Source organism: Taudactylus pleione, unplaced genomic scaffold (genome assembly GCF_031769625.1).
Source record: "Taudactylus pleione unplaced genomic scaffold, aTauple2 ptg000524l, whole genome shotgun sequence".
Taxonomy (NCBI): domain Eukaryota; kingdom Metazoa; phylum Chordata; class Amphibia; order Anura; family Myobatrachidae; genus Taudactylus; species Taudactylus pleione.
In genome coordinates, this window is record NW_028284926.1 from 4,717,687 (window position 1) to 4,739,249 (window position 21,563).

General features: G+C 41.6%; 1 protein-coding gene across 1 annotated transcript in view; it reads left to right on the forward strand.

Moving 5' to 3' along the window:
* The window catches only part of PTH1R (parathyroid hormone 1 receptor), a 523,470-nt gene that overhangs the window by 469,577 nt on the left and 32,330 nt on the right, over positions 1-21,563 (forward strand). The window contains exon 8 of the mRNA XM_088450788.1: positions 5,838-5,898. Coding sequence (XP_088306914.1) covers positions 5,838-5,898 — 61 coding nt within the window. The remainder of the gene's footprint in view (positions 1-5,837; positions 5,899-21,563) is intronic.

A 21,563-nucleotide genomic window follows, 5' to 3' on the forward strand; every position in this document is an offset into this window, starting at 1 on the left:
TATACATTTAAACTAGGTCAGATGCTTTTACAGACCTGAGGTGACCATTGATAAGGTCTATCCTTATTGTGTAGTATGGGGGCTTTAGTTGTCAAACCACTAAAACCCCCATACCATGTATTTAGTTGTCAGTTCTGCACACCATGTACCGACCATCCCTCTTTGCTGCCTCCCGCTATAATGTAAGCTCTCACCGACTGGGTCTTCTGTCGCCCCTCTGTACCCCATATGTCCCTGTTATGTCCTATGCTGTATATTCCTGTGAGTACCCTGCTCTTTGTCTATGTTATATACACAGAATGTGTACTCTTATTTCTGCTACCTGCATTTGTTAGAGCCATGACTCATACTTGTGTTTATACCACAAATGTGCTATTATGCTTAACTGTATTGTTGTATTTGCTATTATACTGTACAGCCATGGCCAAACGTTTTGAGAAAGACACAGGTATTGGTTTCAAAGGGCTCTATTTATCAACATTATTTTTACTAAAATAATGTGAAAAAGGGTGTTTTCACACCCTTTTCACATTATTTTAGTATCACCTATAGTTATTACAGGGCAATTGGAGTAGAATTCGTAAAATTCTACTCCAACCCCTAAGTATTACTTATTTTTAGTAAAGCAGATCGCATTTCCCATAACTGTAATGGGAAATGTGATCCGACCAGAGTTACTAAAAATAAAATGTGAAAAAACCTGGAGGTGGCGTTATCCAGGGTCTTCCCCGGTTACCGGCCTCCTGCCCTGCTCTAACGGGGAGAGCAGAGCCGGGAGTCGATCCCAGTAATCAGCTGTGTGGTCTAAACAGACCGCAAGCTGATTACTGTAAAAAAAAGAAAAAAAAATAGTAAAAAAAAAATTTACTTACCTGATTCCAGGGACCGGTGATCGGGCCTCCGGTGATGACTCCCCTCCGGTCAGCTGGTCTCCCATAGTGCACTGTGGCCCGGTCATCAGGTGATCGGGCCCCAGTGCAGTATGGGAAATCACCTGACCGGAGGAATGGAGAACATCACCGGAGGCCCGGAGCATGCAGGTAAGTGCTATTAAGGGAGGGGGGGTCGCGGGCGGGTCTGTGATCGCGGGTGCGGGGCTTAGCGCTGGGGGGCGGGGCATAGTGCCGGGGGGTAGCAGCGGCGATCGGCCGGCGCATGCGCGGGCACTTAATCACAGTATTTTTTGCGATAATACCGTGATAAGGCTCCGAAGGGGATTTACAGGGACAGAGCTGTATCTAAAGCTCTGTCCCTGTAAGGGATTTATAGTAAATCCCTGTGATATTGCCTGAATTCGCAATGCAAATTCACTCGGTAATATCACACTACAATCTGCATTCAATATGCGGATTGTAGTAAATAGAGCCCAAAGGCTTTTATTGACAATTACATTAAGTTTATGCAAAGAGTCAATATTTGCAGTGTTGACCCTTCTTTTTCAAGACCTCTGCAATTCTCCCTGGCATGCTGTCACTAAACTTCTGGGCCACATACTGACTAATAGCCGCCCATTCTTGCCTAATCAATGCTTGGAGTTTGTCAGAATGTGTGGGTTTTTGTTTGTCCACCCGTCTCTTGAGTATTGACCACAAGTTCTCAATGGGATTAAGCTCTGGGGAGTTTCCTGGCCATGGACCTAAAAAAAAATTTAATTTTGTTCCCCAAGCCACTTAGTTATCACTTTTGCCTTATGGCAAGGTGTTCCATCATGCTGGAAAAGGCATTGTTCATCACCAAACTGTTCTTGGATGGTTGGGAGAAGTTGCTCCTGGAGGATGTTTTGTTACCATTCTTTATTCATGGCTGTGTTCTTAGGCAAAATTGTGAGTGAGCCCATTCCCTTGGCTTGGAAGCAAGATGAATGGTCTCAGTATGCTTTACTGTTGGCATGACACAGGACTGATGGTAGCGCTCACCTTTCCTTCTCCGGACAAGCATTTTTCCAGATGCCCCAAACAATCTGAAAGGGGATTTATCAGAGAAAATAACTTTATCCCAGTCCTCAGCAGTCCAATCCCTGTACCTTTTGCAGAATATCAGTCTGTCCCTGATGGTTTTCCTGGAGAGAAGTGGCTTCTTTGCTGCCCTTCTTGACACCAGGCCATCCTCCAAAAATCTCACCTCACTGTGCGTGAAGATGCACTCTGCCTGCTGCCATTCCTGAGCAAGCTCTGCACTGGTGGTGCCCCGATCCCGCAGCTGAATCAACTTTAGGAGATGGTCCTGGCACTTGCTGGGCATTCTTGGGCGCCCTGAAGCCTTCTTCACAACTATTGAACTTCTCTTCTTAAAGTTCTTGATGATCCGATAAATGGTTGATTTAGGTGCAATCTTACTAGCAGCAAGATCCTTGCCTGTGAAGCCCCTTTTTGTGCAAAGCAATGATGACTGCACGTGTTTCCTTGCAGGTAACCATGGTTAACAGAGGAAGAACAATGATTTCAAGCTCCACCCTCCTTTTAAAGCTTCCAGTCTGTTATTCTAACTCAATCAGCATGACAGAGTGATCTCCAGCCTTGTCCTTGTCAACATTCTCACCTGTGTTAACGAGAGAATCACTGACATGATGTCAGCTGGTCCTTTTGTGGCAGGGCTGAAATGCAGTGGAAATGTTGTTTTTGGTATTAAGTTAATTGTCATTGCAAAGAGGGACTTTGCAATTAGTTGCAATTCATCTGATCACTCTTCATGACATTCTGGAGTATATGCAAATTACCATCATAAACACTGAGGCAGCAGACTTTGTGACTACCAATACTTGTGTCATTCTCAAAACTATTGGCCATAACTGTACATACTATAAGACAATCTATAATGCTGGGTACACAGTTGTCGATATAACCTTCATTCATTCAACGAACGATATATTGTGAGCAAATTGGTGGTTCATAGACAAATCATGTTGGCCCTGCAGCACAGCCAATGCAAATATATCTGAAAGATATATCTGTGCATCAGCATGTGTGTAAGACCTGCCAACCGCCCGTACACTGGCTGCAGGGACCACCAACACTTACATCACAACTGGGCAGACAAATTTAAATGCCCATCCAGTTGTGATGTCAGGCTCAGACCAGACACATTGAGCGACCGATTGGTAAGTGACCATAGGTTACCAATTTGCCACTGAAACGGCGGATCAGTCTACTGACCGATCTGTCTTCCTAGTGTCTCCCCAGCTAAAGACATACTATACGACAATTAAGACATGATATAATACATACTATAAGACAATCTATAAGACATATTAATATATTATACAGTCTTGTAAAATTTAATGGAATACATAATATAAGCCAATCTATAAGGCATAATAAAATACATACTATAAGTCACTCTATAAGACATACTATATGACAATATATAAGACACGATATAATACATATTATAAGACAATGTATTCGTTATAAGGGAATTATCAGAGATACTATAAAACAATCTATAAGACATATTGTAAGACATAATATAATAGATACTACTGAATAAGACATACTCGTACTATAAGACTATGGGCCGTATTCAATTTAAGGCAAAATGTCGGAATCGGCAAAAATTTATCGCCGATGACGTCATTTTCGCCTATTTTCATTATCCCCAATTTTCATTATCCCCATATTCAATTACGTTGACTTTTCGCTGGGGCGAAAAGTCAATGTAAAACAACGGGGATAAATATTCGCCTGCCTTTAGCTGGCAAAAAAAATTGCAGAATTGGGGTTTAGGGGTGCAGGCTTTAAAAAAATAGCCTGCACCCTTGGGAATGGCCCCTTAAAACAAAATGTGAAAAAAAAAAATTGGTACACCCCCCCCAAAAAATTTTTTTTTATTGGGGTGAAAAAAAACAAAAAAAAAACTAAAAACCACTTCTAAAATAGACAAAAGACAAAATATATCCACAGGGGTTCCCTTATATTCGGCAGGTGTTTTCTTCATTGCACAGAGCAGGTGCATTTTTGCAGAATTTTAAAAAACTAAGTTTAGGGACTTAAAAATATGCTAGTACCCATTTTCAAGTGCCCCAAATTTGATGGGACCACTTTTAAAAATGAAAAGAAAAAGCTAAGTGCTCTTCTGCATCACTTCTTCAAAGTCGGGAAAAAAGTACCTGCCGCAGCTATTTAAAAACCCGACTTTCTTCTGCAGGCAAAAACAGGGGTACCCATAGTGATCCCTCAGGTCTGGACATCTTTAGGTGGGTCCTACAATTATTTACCAAAAATTCCTGTATTTTTCGCTGATCCAAGTTTCGCCTGTTCCCGTTTTAGCCTACTTTGGAATTGAATACGGGGAATAGCGGGCACACGCACGATACTTTTCCTCCTGGAAAACAGGCGAAGGAGGCGAAAAGTCCAGCAGGCGAAAAGTCTGGACTTTTCACCTCAAATTGAACACAGGCCAATAAGGCATAATGTAATACATAATATAAGATGGTATGTAGTCAGCATCCCGGCGGTCAGAATACCGGCAGTCAGAATCTAGACGCCGGATTCCCGACCGCTGACATCATGATGGTGAGTATTGAGTTAGGCTTAGGGTGAGGGGTTAGAGTTAGGAACTAGGGGACGGGTTAGGTTAAGGGAAAGGTGTTATAGTTAATTAGGGTTATAGTTACAAAAATATGTTATAATTAGTTAGGGTTATAATAGTTACAAAAATATGTTGGTATTCTGACTGTCAGGATCCCATAGTATATATAATATATACTACTATATAAGACATTCTATAAAGCATACTATAAAAGTATATAAAGCATAATATAATACATACTGTAAGACAAGCTATAAGTCATACTAAGGGGCATATTCAATTAGCCGTGAAAAGTCCCGTACTTTTCGCATGCCGGACTTTTCGGCGTCATCGCTGGTTTTACCAAAGGATGCGAAAACAGGACCCAGCGAAACACGTACAGGCGAAAAGTGCTGTCAGATTTGGGGAAATCAACCTGACACCCCCCAAAAGATGCACTAACATTGGGGATCAATGTATATGCCCCCGAATAGCCCTACTGAAGGTATTTGGGGGTACATAAATGCTCTCATTAGCTGCTAGTTAGCGTCTTTGAATAGCATTTAGCAGGGATTTTTGGAGAATATAAGTAGTCCCAGCAAATTTGGGGTACATGAAAATGGGTGCTAGCATTGTTAAAAATCGCAAAAGTGAAGTTTTAAACACGTAAAATACGCACCTTCAGCAAGCACCTGCAATCAAAAAACACCTCCCCCATACTTGCAGACCCCCCAAAAGCTTATTTCGCTATATTTATATTTGTACCCCAACATTGTACTTTTTTGTCCCCTTTCTCAGTCATTTTTGGGGATTTTTTTATGCAGTTATGCTTTAGGGGGCTGTCTCAAGGGTACTGAGTGGTTTCCCGATGTTTGTACCCCAAAACCGCAATTCTGCACTTTTTTTCACCACCTATCCATAGGCGACTCTTTTCCGCCTATTACATCACATTGACTTTTCGCGTACGCGAAAAGTCTTTGGAATTGAATACGGGGATACGTTTTCACCAAGCGAAATTATGTAATCGGCGAAACTCTTTTGCCGAAAACGGCTTATCGCGGCTAATTGAATATGACCCTAAAAGTCAATCTACTGTATAAAACAATCTGTAACTCATACAACAGTATAAGTCTATTTATTAGAAATACCATAAGACAATTTATATAAGATAATATACAGTTAGTGGACAGTTCAAAGCTACAATACAATAAATTGTAAGTCTGCAGTTGGGTATATAAGACAACACGCACGACTCCATGTACTACTTGTCCATTCAGAACTAACAAGTAATCTGCAAACTTCTTACCAAAATTCTGTGTGTTTATTTTCAGGTGTACCGGCTGTATTTGTTACAATATGGGCACGAGAAAGAGCCACATTTGCAGATACAGCGTAAGTACAAATTCATTTTAAATAAGTTCAACTAAGGTATATCTGTCAATTAAACACAACGGAGTCTGCTGTTTTGTGGATGTAATAATTCAATGTAGCCCAGAAATGCACTAGGAGATAATAGTAGTCTACTGTATGCTTTCATTAGGTATCAGTGACAACATTGAGAGTGCAGCCTATCCCTTCACTAGAAACTTGTGACATCAATGAGGTTAAAGCCTATCCCTTCACTAGAAATCAGTGACATCACTGAGAGTGCAACCTATCCCTTCACTAGAAACTAGTGACATCAGTGAGAGTGCAGCCTATTCCTTTACTAGAAACTAGTGACATCAATGAGGGTGCAGCCTATCCCTTCACTAGAAATCAGTGACATCACTGAGAGTGCAACCTATCCCTTCACTAGAAACTAGTGACATCAGTGAGAGTGCAGCCTATTCCTTTACTAGAAACTAGTGACATCAATGAGGATGCAGCCTATCCCTTCACTAGAAACCAGTGACATCACTGAGAGTGCAGCCTATCCCTTCACTAGAAAGCATTGACACCAGTGAGAGTGCAGTCTAGCCAATCACTAGTTGCCAGCGACATCACTGAGAATGCAGCCTATCCAGTCACTAGGAACCAGTGACATCACTGAGAATGCAGCCTATCCATACACTAAACACTAGAAATCAGTAACATCACTGAGAGTGCAGTCTATTCCTTCACTAGAAACGAGTGACATCACTGAGAGTGCAGTCTATCCCATCACTAGAAACCAGTGACATCAGTGATAATACAGCCTATCCCTTCACTAGAAACGAGTGACATCACTGAGAGTGCAGTCTATCCCATCACTAGAAACCAGTGACATCAGTGATAATACAGCCTATCCCTTCACTAGAAACGAGTGACATCACTGAGAGTGCAGTCTATCCCATCACTAGAAACCAGTGACATCAGTGAGAGTGCAGTCTGTTCAATCACTAGTAGCCAGGGACATCACTGAGAATGCAGCCTATCTATTCACTAGGAGACAATGACATCACTGAGAATGCAGCCTATCTATTCACTAGGAGACAATGACATCACTGAGAATGCAGCCTATCTATTCACTAGGAGACAATGACATCACTATTAATGCAGCCTATCTATTCACTAGGAGACAATGACATCACTATTAATGCAGCCTATCTATTCACTAGGAGACAATGACATCGCTGAGAATGCAGCCTATCTATTCACAAGGAGACAATGACATCACTGAGAATGCAGCCTATTTATTCACTAGGAGACAATGACATCACTGAGAATGCAGCCTATCCATTCACTCGGAGATAATGACATCACTGAGAATGCAGCCTATCTATTCACTAGGAGACAATGACATCACTATTAATGCAGCCTATCTATTCACTAGGAGACAATGACATCACTGAGAATGCAGCATATCCATTCAATAGGAGACAATGACATCACTGAGAATGCAGCCTATCTATTCACTAAGAGACAATGACATCACTATTAATGCAGCCTATTTATTCACTAGGAGACAATGACATCACTGAGAATGCAGCCTATCCATTCACTAGGAGACAATGACATCACTGAGAATGCCGCCTATCCATTCATTAGGAGACAATGACATCACTGAGAATGCAGCCTATCTATTCACTAGGAGCCAATGACATCACTGAGAATGCAGCCTATCTATTCACTAGGAGACAATGACATCACTGAGAATGCAGCCCATCTATTCACTAGGAGACAATGACATCACTATTAATGCAGCCTATCTATTCACTAGGAGACAATGACATCACTGAGAATGCAGCCTATCTATTCACTAGGAGACAATGACATCACTGAGAATGCAGCATATCATATCATAAGGAACCAATGACATCACTGAGAAGGCAGCCTATTCAGTCACTAGGACCCAATGACATTACTGAGAATGCAGCCTATGCATTCACTAGGAACCAGCGAAATCACTGACAGTGCAGTCTATCTATTTACTGTACTAGTAAGTAGTGACATCACTCAGAATACAGCCAATCCATTCACTAGGAGCCAGTGACATCACTGAGAATGCAGCCTAGGAACCAGTGACATCACTGAATATGCAGCCTATACATTCACTAGGAGACAGTGACATCACTCAGAATGCAGCCTATACATTCACTAGGAGACAGTGACATCACTCAGAATGCAGCCTATACATTCACTAGGAGACAGTGACATCACTCAGAATGCAGCCTATACATTCACTAGGAGACAGTGACATCACTCAGAATGCAGCCTATACATTCACTGGGAACCAGCGACATTACTGACATTGAAGACAAACTATTCAGTGGGAACCAGTGACATCATTGATACTGCAGCCTATATTAAATCACTAGTGCAGTGTTTCCCAACCTCGGTCATCAAGGCACACTAACAGTCCAGGTTTTACTGATATCCATGCTTGAGCACAGATGGTTAAATCAAAATAACTGAGGTACTAATTAAAACAAAATAACTGAGGTACTAATTAAGAGAGCTGTGCTCAAGTTTGGCTATCCTTAAAACCTGGACTGTTAGTGTCCCTTGAGCAGGGCCAGATTAAGGACTGTGGGGGCCCCTGGGCAACAAACTTGTGGGGGCCCCTATCAATAAAATGATATATATATATATATATATATATGTATATATAGTAGTATGTAGCTATCAGACCGCCGGATGAGATGCCCGCGGTCTAAATGCCGACAGTTTAAGCCCGACACAGGACTTAAGAGGTAAGTCTGGGGCGTTTTAAGAGCTAGCGGCGGGGGGGGGGTTAGGTTTAGGCACCCCCGAGGTGATTTAGGGTTAGGCACCTCCCCCGGCAGAGCAGAGCCCAGAGCCGGCCCCAGTGATCAGCTGTGTGGTCTAAACAGACCGTAAGCTGATCACTGCTAAAAAAAGTAAAAAAAAAATCTACCCAAGTCCAGGGCCGGTGATCGGTGCTCCGGTGATGTCCTCCGTGGCTCCGGTCAGCTGGTCTCCCGGGTCACAGTGCAGGATGGGAGACCAGCTGATCGGAGCCACAGTGGACATCACCGGAGCACCGATCACCGGACGTTGGTGAAAATAAGGGGGGGTCTCGGGGGGGGGGGAGCGGGGTAGAGGCAGTTGCAGGGTGGTAGCAGTGGCCGGTCGGCACATGCGCGGGCACCTCGTCACTGTTTTTGTCCGAAAAATACAATGATAAGGCTGCGGAGGGGATTCACAGGGACAGAGCTTTATCATTAGGAACCTCTGCACTAGGGGATACAGACATCGATGTTGTGTTTCAGCATCCAAATTGCAGATTTACTAATAGTCAGATTTTAATGTGAATTGAAAATTTACATTAATATCCAGTCGGATTTTGCAGGTGTAATGCCATTGGTTTTGACCATTCAGTTCCATGGTAGATCCACGGAAGGGGGAAACCCAATTTATTTTTGGGGTCCTGACTTTCCGAGGATTCCAGCCCTGGGTTGACCAGTTTGGGGCTCTTTAATGTGATGGCAGGGGGACCCCAAGCTGTGTGTCTCCCTGCTGTGGTCTGACCACCCTGGTTGGTCAAGTCCGGTGCTGGTTATAGGAAAATAGGGGGAAGCCTACGCCGGTTTTAACCCTAATTTCCTGTACCAGGCCAGTCTCCATAGTCCAGGTCTAGTTATGGATTTGAAGGGGTGGGGGGGGCATAACATTTTTACTTTGTGTAATAAAACCTGAGCAGATCATAGTGATTTGTGCAGTGCTTTACCCAAACTACCCTGCCACAGGCATTGTTTGGGTGGTTTGTCTGCCGGTTTTGTGGTCTGTTTTTGTTTGATTATAAACCGACCATTAGTAAATCTGGGGATTCTATAGTCGTCTATGTAAAAGCATACAATAGATGTTGGACCGATGGTTCAATATTGATCGAAAGTCTTTTTTAGGGGGTCGATTATAAGTCGTTTTTAGCTTTAGTAAATCTCAGATTTGCAAAATCGACAAATCTATAAAAAAAACAAAAACATTCAAACAAAATCGAGTTAGTAAATTTACCCCATGGTGTTAGTTTATCAGTGTTGCTGCTGTTTGCGATTGAGGCGATGGCAGTAATCTCATTATTAGTTGCCCAGACTACTAAATGTCTGCCAATGATCCAATGACTCTGTGCAATGGCCATTATAAAATGCAGCTACATTTCTTCACAATGAATTTCTTCTTGTTGCTTACCGCACATTTGTCGTGTAAGCCCAAACCACCATTGTTGAAACTTGAAAGTAGTTGTTATTATCAAGTGAAATTAATATACTGACGCAGACATACTCTCCATAGTAGCAACCTACATATTAATGTGCTATATATATTAAGATATCGAGCTGTTCCCTATTACCTCTTTGTTTATGCCAGGTCTTGTTTTATTACTGTGTTTGTTCCCATTTGTGAAGTGTTGTGGCGTACTCTAATGACATATAAATAAATGTTAATGGTACCTCTTGACTTCTAAACATGACCTCATTAATGACGGCATCTGGAATGTTCTAAATATAATTTCTTACAGAAAGACCAGATGCTTCAGCACAATAATATAATAATATAGTAATACGATTAGAACAGTATAATGGTGTATTTTAAATTAAAATAATGAGACATAAAGTAAGTTTGTACATTCATACACTGACCCCCGTTTTGGTTTTGAATCTAGATTCATCTTTGGGTTTTGGTTTGGCAAAACCACCCTCGAGTGTTTTGGTCTTGAGTTTGGATCTGGGATTTTGTTTTTTAAATTGATAAAAAGTAATTTTTTGCAATCCAAAACCTGAAATTCGGATTTAAAATCCGAATTCTGAGCCACGCGAAGATCAGAACCGAGACTCAGATCTGTCTGGATTCACAAATTTTGGGTGGATTCGGATTTCTGAAAAAAGAAAACGAACCACGCGCCTTTAAATAAATCCATCTTGACCATATTGCCACATAAATATTATAACTTGCAAATTAATATTACTCTGCAAAATTAATACTTATCTCGCCTCAGATCCGATTATAGATGTGTCCTCTTTCATCTTTTCCGATTGCGCTGCAAACGTGCACACGCATTGCGCCATGCTTTTAGTTGCGGCTGCGTGCGCCACGCTACACCATGCTGCGTTCGCACCATGCAATCCTATGGAGTAGTGGGTGCGAACGCAACGTGCGTACCCGCTAACAGGTGCTCGACTCGTGCCTTTGCTACTCAAGCTGCAAAGATGCTAGAGGATACATCTGTAAATTCAAGAATGAGTCTCAGACTGCAGACAAAGGGCCTGATTCAGAGCGGTCTGTTCACGCCTCTAGGTCTGAACGAGCGAACAAAACATGCGGTCGTTTTTTTGGAAAATTACGCCCCCTGGCCGCTCGCATCCTACGTCATGTCCGCTATTTATTAGATTAATCGAGTATATCGACCAGGGTATGAACTGCTCGCTATTCTTGTGGTTGGTTTTTCCTACCACAATCTTGCGAGCAGTTCTGACTATAAAATAACCCAGTGACGTGGTCAATGACGCTGCTGTATTAATTATGCACACCCATAAAACGCCCTTTTGACCTTTAAGCACGCCTGCGTTCTGATCTCCACTCCCCATTTTCAAGCATCTTCCCCTGTTACCACCCACATTCGCCTCCTCATGTCTCTCAAAATAGCAGGCATTCGCTATTTAGCGAACAAACTATTTTCGGCCGCACTGACTGGTTCGCACATGCGTATTACGATCCGTACGCATGCGCAGTTGGGCAAACATCGCTCGGAACGAACGAGCGGCCGCTTACGAGCGGCTCTGAATCAGGCCCAAAGTACCATCCAATCACAGCCTGTAAAGTGACAGGAGCTGATTGGTTGGTACTTTATCTCTCTCCACTTTATCTCTCTCCAAGGTTTGTTTTTTTTCAAAGCTGACCCAAAGGGGATGATTCTGAGTTGGGTGCAAATAAAAAGTAATTTTTTATCTGGAACAAACCATGCTGCAATGCAAGGGGTATAAATTAATTTATTATTTTGCATGCATAGAAAATACTGTCAGCTTTTGCCTGTAAACAACAAATACTAGACAGCTTTATTTTTACACTGCAGTTTAGTTTGTACTTGGACAGGGATTTATTTAGAGGTCTGAGAACCCGTGGAAACATAAGCAACTGGCACTCCCACCCCATGTCACTCTAGGCTCCCCCTGCATCACTTCAGGCATCTCCTGTGTCTCTCCAGTCTACTCCTGTGTCACTCCTGCCCCCTCCCCCCCCCCCCTTTTTTATCCAGGTACCACCTGTGTTACTCCAGGCCTTCTCTGTGTCACTCCTCGCTCCCCCTGTGTTACCCCAGGCCTTCTTTGTGTCACTCCTGGACTGCTTTGTGTCTCTCCAGGTTCCCCCTGTGTCACTCCAACGGGGTCTATCCTGCTACGATTGCATTCTCAGACGTTCAGAAAGGCACACCGAGCAAATGGTCCCAACATGCCTGCGTTTTCTAGCCACCCCTCGTTACCTCCCCAAATGCTGGCACATGCGCAGTAGCAAAAAAAATCACACCACTGCATCCAACATTGACATTGCACGCATCTATAAATCAGACCTCAGTCCCTAAGTGGACAATTTCTTCTTTTTCTCCTTCTACAACACAGAAGTGTTGCGATATGAATGCCTGTGTGTATTTGTTTGTGCGCGTGTGGCAGGAATGGGTGCAGAGGGGGGAGCAGGGTGGTCTTGACAGTGAGAATGTCCATTATGTACACTCCTGCGTTTTTGATTCTCTTCAGACACAGCATCAGATCAGAGAAGCCGACAGTGGGGATCTTTTTACATAAGACGGCTCCTGCTGCTTTGGCATAATTCCACACAGCCGCTGCGTACAGAGATGCAGGTCCAGTTCTAGGCCTTGTGGTGCTCAGGGCAGATGTTTCCTTTGGTGCTTCCCATAGCTAAAAGAGGGACAGTATGCGCTGAAGGCGTGCTGGAAAACGATTGGGGGCGTGGCTTCATTGGAGAGGAGCGTGGTCACAGAATAGTACCAATTCACATTACATCGTACAGTAGTGTCCGTAAGTCACATTACACCACAGAGTAGTACTCCGTATACACATTACACCACACAGTAGTACTCCTTATGCATGTTACACCACACATTAGTATTCCTTATACACATTACACCACACAGTAGTACTCCTTATACACATTAAACCACACAGTAGTACTCCTTATGCATGTTACACCACACAGTAGTACTCCTTATACACATTACACCACACATCAGTACTCCTTATGCATGGTACACCACACAGTAGTACTCCTTAAACACATTAAACCACACATCAGTACTCCTTATGCACGTTACACCACACAGTAGTACTCCTTATACACATTACACCACACATCAGTACTCCTTATGCATGGTACACCACACAGTAGTACTCCTTATACACATTAAACCACACATCAGTACTCCTTATGCACATTACACCACACAGTAGTATTCCTTGTACACATTACACCACACAGTAGTACTCCTTATACACATTACACACACATTAGTATTCCTTATACACATTACACCACACAGTAGTATTCCTTATACACGTTACACCACACATTAGTATTCCTTATGCACATTACACCACACATTAGTATTCCTTATACACGTTACACCACACATTAGTATTCCTTATACACATTACACCACACATTAGTATTCCTTATACACATTACACCACAGAGTAGTACTCCTTATACACATTACACCACACAGTAGTACTTCTTATGCACATTACACCACACAGTAGTACTCCTTATACACAGTACATCACACAGTAGTACTCCTTATACACATTACACCACACAGTAGTACTCCTTATACACATTACACCACACATTAGTATTCCTTATGCATGTTACACCACACATTAGTATTCCTTATACACATTACACCACACAGTAGTACTCCTTATACACATTAAACCACACAGTAGTACTCCTTATGCATGTTACACCACACAGTAGTACTCCTTATACACATTACACCACACATCAGTACTCCTTATGCATGGTACACCACACAGTAGTACTCCTTAAACACATTAAACCACACATCAGTACTCCTTATGCACGTTACACCACACAGTAGTACTCCTTATACACATTACACCACACATCAGTACTCCTTATGCATGGTACACCACACAGTAGTACTCCTTATACACATTAAACCACACATCAGTACTCCTTATGCACATTACACCACACAGTAGTATTCCTTGTACACATTACACCACACAGTAGTACTCCTTATACACATTACACACACATTAGTATTCCTTATACACATTACACCACACAGTAGTATTCCTTATACACGTTACACCACACATTAGTATTCCTTATGCACATTACACCACACATTAGTATTCCTTATACACGTTACACCACACATTAGTATTCCTTATACACATTACACCACACATTAGTATTCCTTATACACATTACACCACAGAGTAGTACTCCTTATACACATTACACCACACAGTAGTACTCCTTATGCACATTACACCACACAGTAGTACTCCTTATACACAGTACATCACACAGTAGTACTCCTTATACACATTACACCACACAGTAGTACTCCTTATACACATTACACCACACATTAGTATTCCTTATGCATGTTACACTACACAGTAGTGCTCCTTATACACATTACACCACACAGTAGTACTCCTTATACACATTACACCACAGAGTACTACTCCTTATACACGTTACACCACACAGTAGTACTCCTTATGCACGTTACACCACACATCAGTACTCCTTATGCACGTTACACCACACAGTAGTACTCCTTATGCATGTTACACCACACAGTAGTACTCCTTATACACATTGCACCACACATCAGTACTCCTTATGCACGTTACACCACACAGTAGTACTCCTTATACACATTGCACCACACATCAGTACTCCTTATGCACGTTACACCACACAGTAGTGCTCCTTATACACATTACACCACACATCAGTACTCCTTATGCACGTTACACCACACATCAGTACTCCTTATACACATTACACCACACATCGGAACTCCTTATGCACGTTACACCACACAGTAGTAGTCCTTATACACATTACACCACACATCAGTACTCCTTAAGCACGTTACACCACACAGTAGTACTCCTTATGCACGTTACACCACACATCAGTACTCCTTATATACGTTACACCACACAGTAGTATTCCTTATACACATTACACCACACATCAGTACTCCTTATATACGTTACACCACACAGTAGTACTCCTTATACACAATACACCACACATCAGTACTCCTTAAGCACGTTACACCACACAGTAGTGCTCCTTATGCATGTTACACCACACAGTAGTACTCATTATGCACGTTACACCACACAGTTGTACTCCTTATACACATTACACCACACAGTAGTGCTCCTTATGCACGTTACACCACACAGTAGTACTCCTTATACACATTACACCACACAGTAGTACTCCTTATACATATTACACCACACAGTAGTACTCCTTATACACATTATACCACACAACAGTACTCCTTATGCATGTTACACCACACTGTAGTACTCCTTATATACGTTACATCACACAGTAGTACTCCTTATACACATTACACCACACATCAGTACTCCTTATGCATGTTACACCACGCAGTAGTACTCCTTATGCACGTTACACCACACAGTAGTACTCCTTATGCACGTTACACCACACAGTAGTCTTCCTTATGCACGTTATACCACCCAGTAGTACTCCTTATATACGTTACACCACACTGTAGTACTGCTTATATACGTTACACCACACAGTAGTACTCCTTCTATACGTTACACCACACAGTAGTACTCATTATGCACATTACACCACACAGTAGTACTCCTTATGCACGTTACACCACACAGTAGTACTCCTTATGCACGTTACACCACACAGTAGTACTCCTTATGCATGTTATACCACACAGTAGTACTCCTTATATACGTTACAACACACAGTAGTACTGCTTATATACGTTACACCACACAGTAGTACTCCTTATGCATGTTATACCACACAGTAGTACTCCTTTTGCATTTTACACCACACAGTAGAACTCCTTCTATACGTTACACCACACCGTAGTACTCTTTATGCACGTTACACCACAAAGTAGTACTCCTTATGCAAGTGATACCACACAGTAGTACTCCTTATATACGTTACACCACACAGTAGTACTCCTTATACACATTACACCACACATCAGTACTCCTTAAGCACGTTACACCACACAGTAGTACTCCTTATGCATGTTACATCACACAGTAGTACTCATTATGCACGTTACACCACACAGTTGTACTCCTTATACACATTACACCACACAGTAGTGCTCCTTATGCACGTTACACCACACAGTAGTACTCCTTATACACGTTACACCACAAAGTAGTACTCCTTATGCACGTTATACCACACAGTAGTACTCCTTATATACGTTACACCACACAGTAGTACTCCTTATACACATTACACCACACATCAGTACTCCTTAAGCACGTTACACCACACAGTAGTACTCCTTATTCACATTACACCACACAGTAGTACTCCTTATGCATGTTACACCACACAGTAGTACTCATTATGCACGTTACACCACACAGTAGTACTCCTTATGCACGTTACACCACACAGTAGTCTTCCTTATGCACGTTATACCACCCAGTAGTACTCCTTATATACGTTACACCACACAGTAGTACTCCTTATGCACGTTACACCACACAGTTGTACTCCTTATAAACGTTACACCACACAGTAGTACTCCTTACTCACGTTACATCACACAGTAGTACTCCTTATATACGTTACACCACACAGTAGTACTCCTTATGCAGGTTACACCACACAGTAGTACTCCTTATGCATGTTACACCACACAGTAGTACTCCTTATGCACGTTACACCACACAGTAGTACTCCTTATGCACGTTATACCACACAGTTTTACTCCTTATATACGTTACACCACACAGTAGTACTGCTTATATACGTTACACCACACAGTAGTACTCCTTATGCACGTTATACCACACAGTAGTACTACTTATGCATTTTACACCACACAGTAGTACTCCTTCTATAAGTTACACCAAACAGTAGTACTCCTTATGCACGTTACACCACACCGTAGTACTCCTTATGCACGTTACACCACACAGTAGTACTCCTTATGCACGTTATAGTACTCCTTATGCATATTATACCACACAGTAGTACTCCTTATATACGTTACACCACACAGTAGTACTCCTTATACACATTAAACCACACAGTAGTGCTCCTTATATACGTTACACCACACAGTAGTACTCCTTATGCACGTTACACCACACAGTAGTACTCCTTATGCATTTTACACCACACAGTAGTACTCCTTATATACGTTACACAACACAGTAGTACTCTTTATGCATGTTACACCACACAGTAGTACTCTTTATACACGTTACACCACACAGTAGTACTCCTTATGCACGTTATACCATACAGTAGTACTCCTTATATACGTTACACCACACAGTAGTACTGCTTATATTTTTTTTATTTATTATTTATTTATTAACAGTTTCTTATATAGCGTAGCATATTCCGTTGTGCTTTACAATTGGAAACATTGATAGAACAAAACAGGGTAATAACAGACAGACATAGAAGTAAGAGGGCCCTGCTTTCAAGCTTATATACGTTACACCACACAGTAGTACTCCTTATGCATGTTACACCACACAGTAGTACTCATTATGCACGTTACACCACACAGTTGTACTCCTTATACACATTACACCACACAGTAGTGCTCCTTATGCACGTTACACCACACAGTAGTACTGCTTATGCACATTACACCACACAGCAGTACTCCTTATGCACATTACACCACACAATAGTACTCCTTATGCACGTTACACCACACAGTAGAGCCGCTTATACAAGTTACACTACAGTACAGCCGCTTATACAAATTATGCTACAGTACAGCCGCTTATACAAGTTATGCTACAGTACAGCCGCTAATACAAGTTACACTACAGTACAGACACTTATACAAGTTACACTACAGTAGAGACACTTATACAAGTTACACTACAGTACAGCCGCTTATACAAGTTACACTACAGTACAGACACTTATACAAGGTACACTACAGTACAGACGCTTATACAAGTTACACTACAGTACAGACGCTTATACAAGTTACACTACAGTACAGCCCGTTATACAAGTTACACTACAGTACAGACGCTTATACAAGTTACACTACAGTACAGCCACTTATACAAGTTACACTACAGTACAGCCACTTATACAAGTTACACTACAGTACAGCCCGTTATACAAGTTACACTACAGTACAGCCACTTATACAAGTTACACTACAGTACAGTCGCTTATACAAGTTACGCTAAAGTACAGCCACTTATACAACTTACGCTACAGTACAGCCTGTTATACAAGGTACACTACAGTACAGTCGCTTATACAAGTTACACTACATTACAGCCACTTATACAAGTTACTCTACAGTACAGATGCTTATACAAGTTACACTACAGTACAGCCCGTTATACAAGTTACAGTACAGTACAGCCACTTATACAAGTTACACTATAGTACAGTCGCTTATACAAGTTACGCTACAGTACTGTCTGTTATACAAGGTACACTACAGTACAGTCGCTTATACAAGTTACACTACATTACAGCCACTTATACAAGTTACGCTACAGTACAGCCTGTTATACAAGGTACACTACAGTACAGCCTGTTATACAAGTTACACTACAGTACAGACGCTTATACAAGTTACACTACAGTACAGATGCTTATACAAGTTACACTACAGTACAGCCGCTTATACAAATTATGCTACAGTACAGCCGCTTATACAAATTATGCTACAGTAGAGCTGCTTAAACAAGTTACACTACAGTACAGCCTGTTATACAAGTTACACTACAGTACAGCCACTTATACAAGTTACGCTACATTACAGCCGCTTATACAAGTTACGCTACAGTACAGCCGCTTATACAAGTTACACTACAATACAGCCTGTTATACCAGTTACACTACAGTACAGACGCTTATACAAGTTACACTACAGTACAGTCGCTTATACAAGTTACACTACAGTACAGACGCTTATACAAGTTACACTACAGTACAGCCCGTTATACAAGTTACACTACAGTACAGCCCGTTATACAAGTTACACTACAGTACAGCCACTTTTACAAGTTACACTACAGTACAGACACTTATACAAGTTACACTACAGTGCAGTCGCCTATACAAGTTACAATACAGTACAGCCACTTATACAAGTTACACTACAGTACTGCCGCTTATACAAGTTACACTACAGTACAGACGCTTATACAAGTTACACTACAGTACAGCCTGTTATACAGGTTACGCTACAGTACAGCCACTTATACAAGTTACACTACAGCACAGCCACTTATACAAGTTACACTACAGTACAGCCACTTATACAAGTTACACTACAGTACAGCCGCTTATACAAGTTACACTACAGTACAGCCGCTTATACAAATTATGCTACAGTAGAGCCGCTTAAACAAGTTACGCTACAGTACAGCCGCTTATACAAGTTACACTACAGTACAGCCGCTTATACAAGTTACGCTACAGTACAGCCGCTTATACAAGTTACACTACAGTACAGCCGCTTATACAAGTTACGCTACAGTACAGCCGCTTATACAAGTTATGCTACAGTACAGCCGCTTATACAAGTTACGCTACAGTACAGCCGCTTATACAAGATACACTACAATACAGCCTGTTATACCAGTTACACTACAGTACAGACGCTTATACAAGTTACACTACAGTACAGCTTGTTATACAAGGTACACTACACTACAGACGCTTATACAAGTTACACTACAGTACAGACGCTTATACAAGTTACACTACAGTACAGCCCATTATACAACTTACACTACAGTACAGCCCGTTATACAATTACACTACAGTACAGCCACTTTTACAAGTTACACTACAGTTTAGCCTGTTATACAAGTAGACGCTTATACAAGTTACACTACAGTACAGACACTTATACAAGTTACACTACAGTACAGACGCTTATACAAGTTACAATACAGTACAGCCACTTATACAAGTTACACTACAGTACAGACGCTTATACAAGTTACACTACAGTACAGCCTGTTATACAGGTTACGCTACAGTACAGCCACTTATACAAGTTACACTACAGTACAGCCACTTATACAAGTTACACTACAGTACAGACGCTTATACAAGTTACACTACAGTACAGACGCTTATACAAGTTACGCTACAGTACAGAAGCTTATACACGGTACACTAAAGTACAGCCTGTTATACAAGTTACACTACAGTACAGACGCTTATACAAGTTACGCTACAGTACAGCCACTTATACAAGTTACACTACAGTACAGCCGCTTATACAAGTTACACTACAGTACAGACGCTTATACAAGTTACACTACAGTACAGCCGCTTATACAAGTTACACTACAGTACAGCCACTTATACAAGTTACACTACAGTACAACCGCTTATACAAGTAAAACTACAGTACAGACGCTTATACAAGTTACACTACAGTACAGCCTGTTATTCAAGTTACGCTACAGTACAGCCTGTTATACAAGTTACACTACAATACTGCCGCTTATACAAGTTACACTACAGTACAGCCACTTATACAAGTTACACTACAGTACAGCCGCTTATACAAGTTACACTACAGTACAGCCACTTATACAAGTTACTCTACAGTACAGCCGCTTATACAAGTTACACTACAGTACAGCCACTTATACAAGTTACACTACAGTACAGCCGCTTATACAAAGTACACTACAGTACAGCCTGTTATACAAGGTATTCTACAGTACAGCCTGTTATACATGGTACACTACAGTACAGACGCTAATACAAGGTACACTACAGTACAGACGCTTATACAAGTTACACTACAGTACAGCCTGTTATACAAGGTACACTACTGTACTGACGCTAATACAAGGTACACTACAGTACAGACGCTTATACAAGTTACACTACAGTACAGACGCTTATACAAGTTACACTACAGTACAGCCTGTTATACAAGGTACACTACTGTACTGACGCTAATACAAGGTACACTACAGTAGAGCCGCTTATACAAGTTACGCTACAGTACAGCCTGTTATACAAGGTACACTACAGTACAGACGCTTATACAAGTTACACTACAGTACAGCCCGTTATACAAGTTACACTACAGTACAGTCGCTTATATAAGTTACACTACAGTACAGACGCTTATACAAGTTACGCTACAGTACAGCCTGTTATACAAGGTACACTACAGTACAGACGCTTATACAAGGTACACTACAGTACAGACGCTTATACAAGATACACTACAGTACAGCCACTTATACAAGTTATACTACAGTACAGCCGCTTATACAAGTTACACTACAGTACAGCCGCTTATACAAGTTACACTACAGTACAGCCTGTTATACAAGGTACACTACAGTACA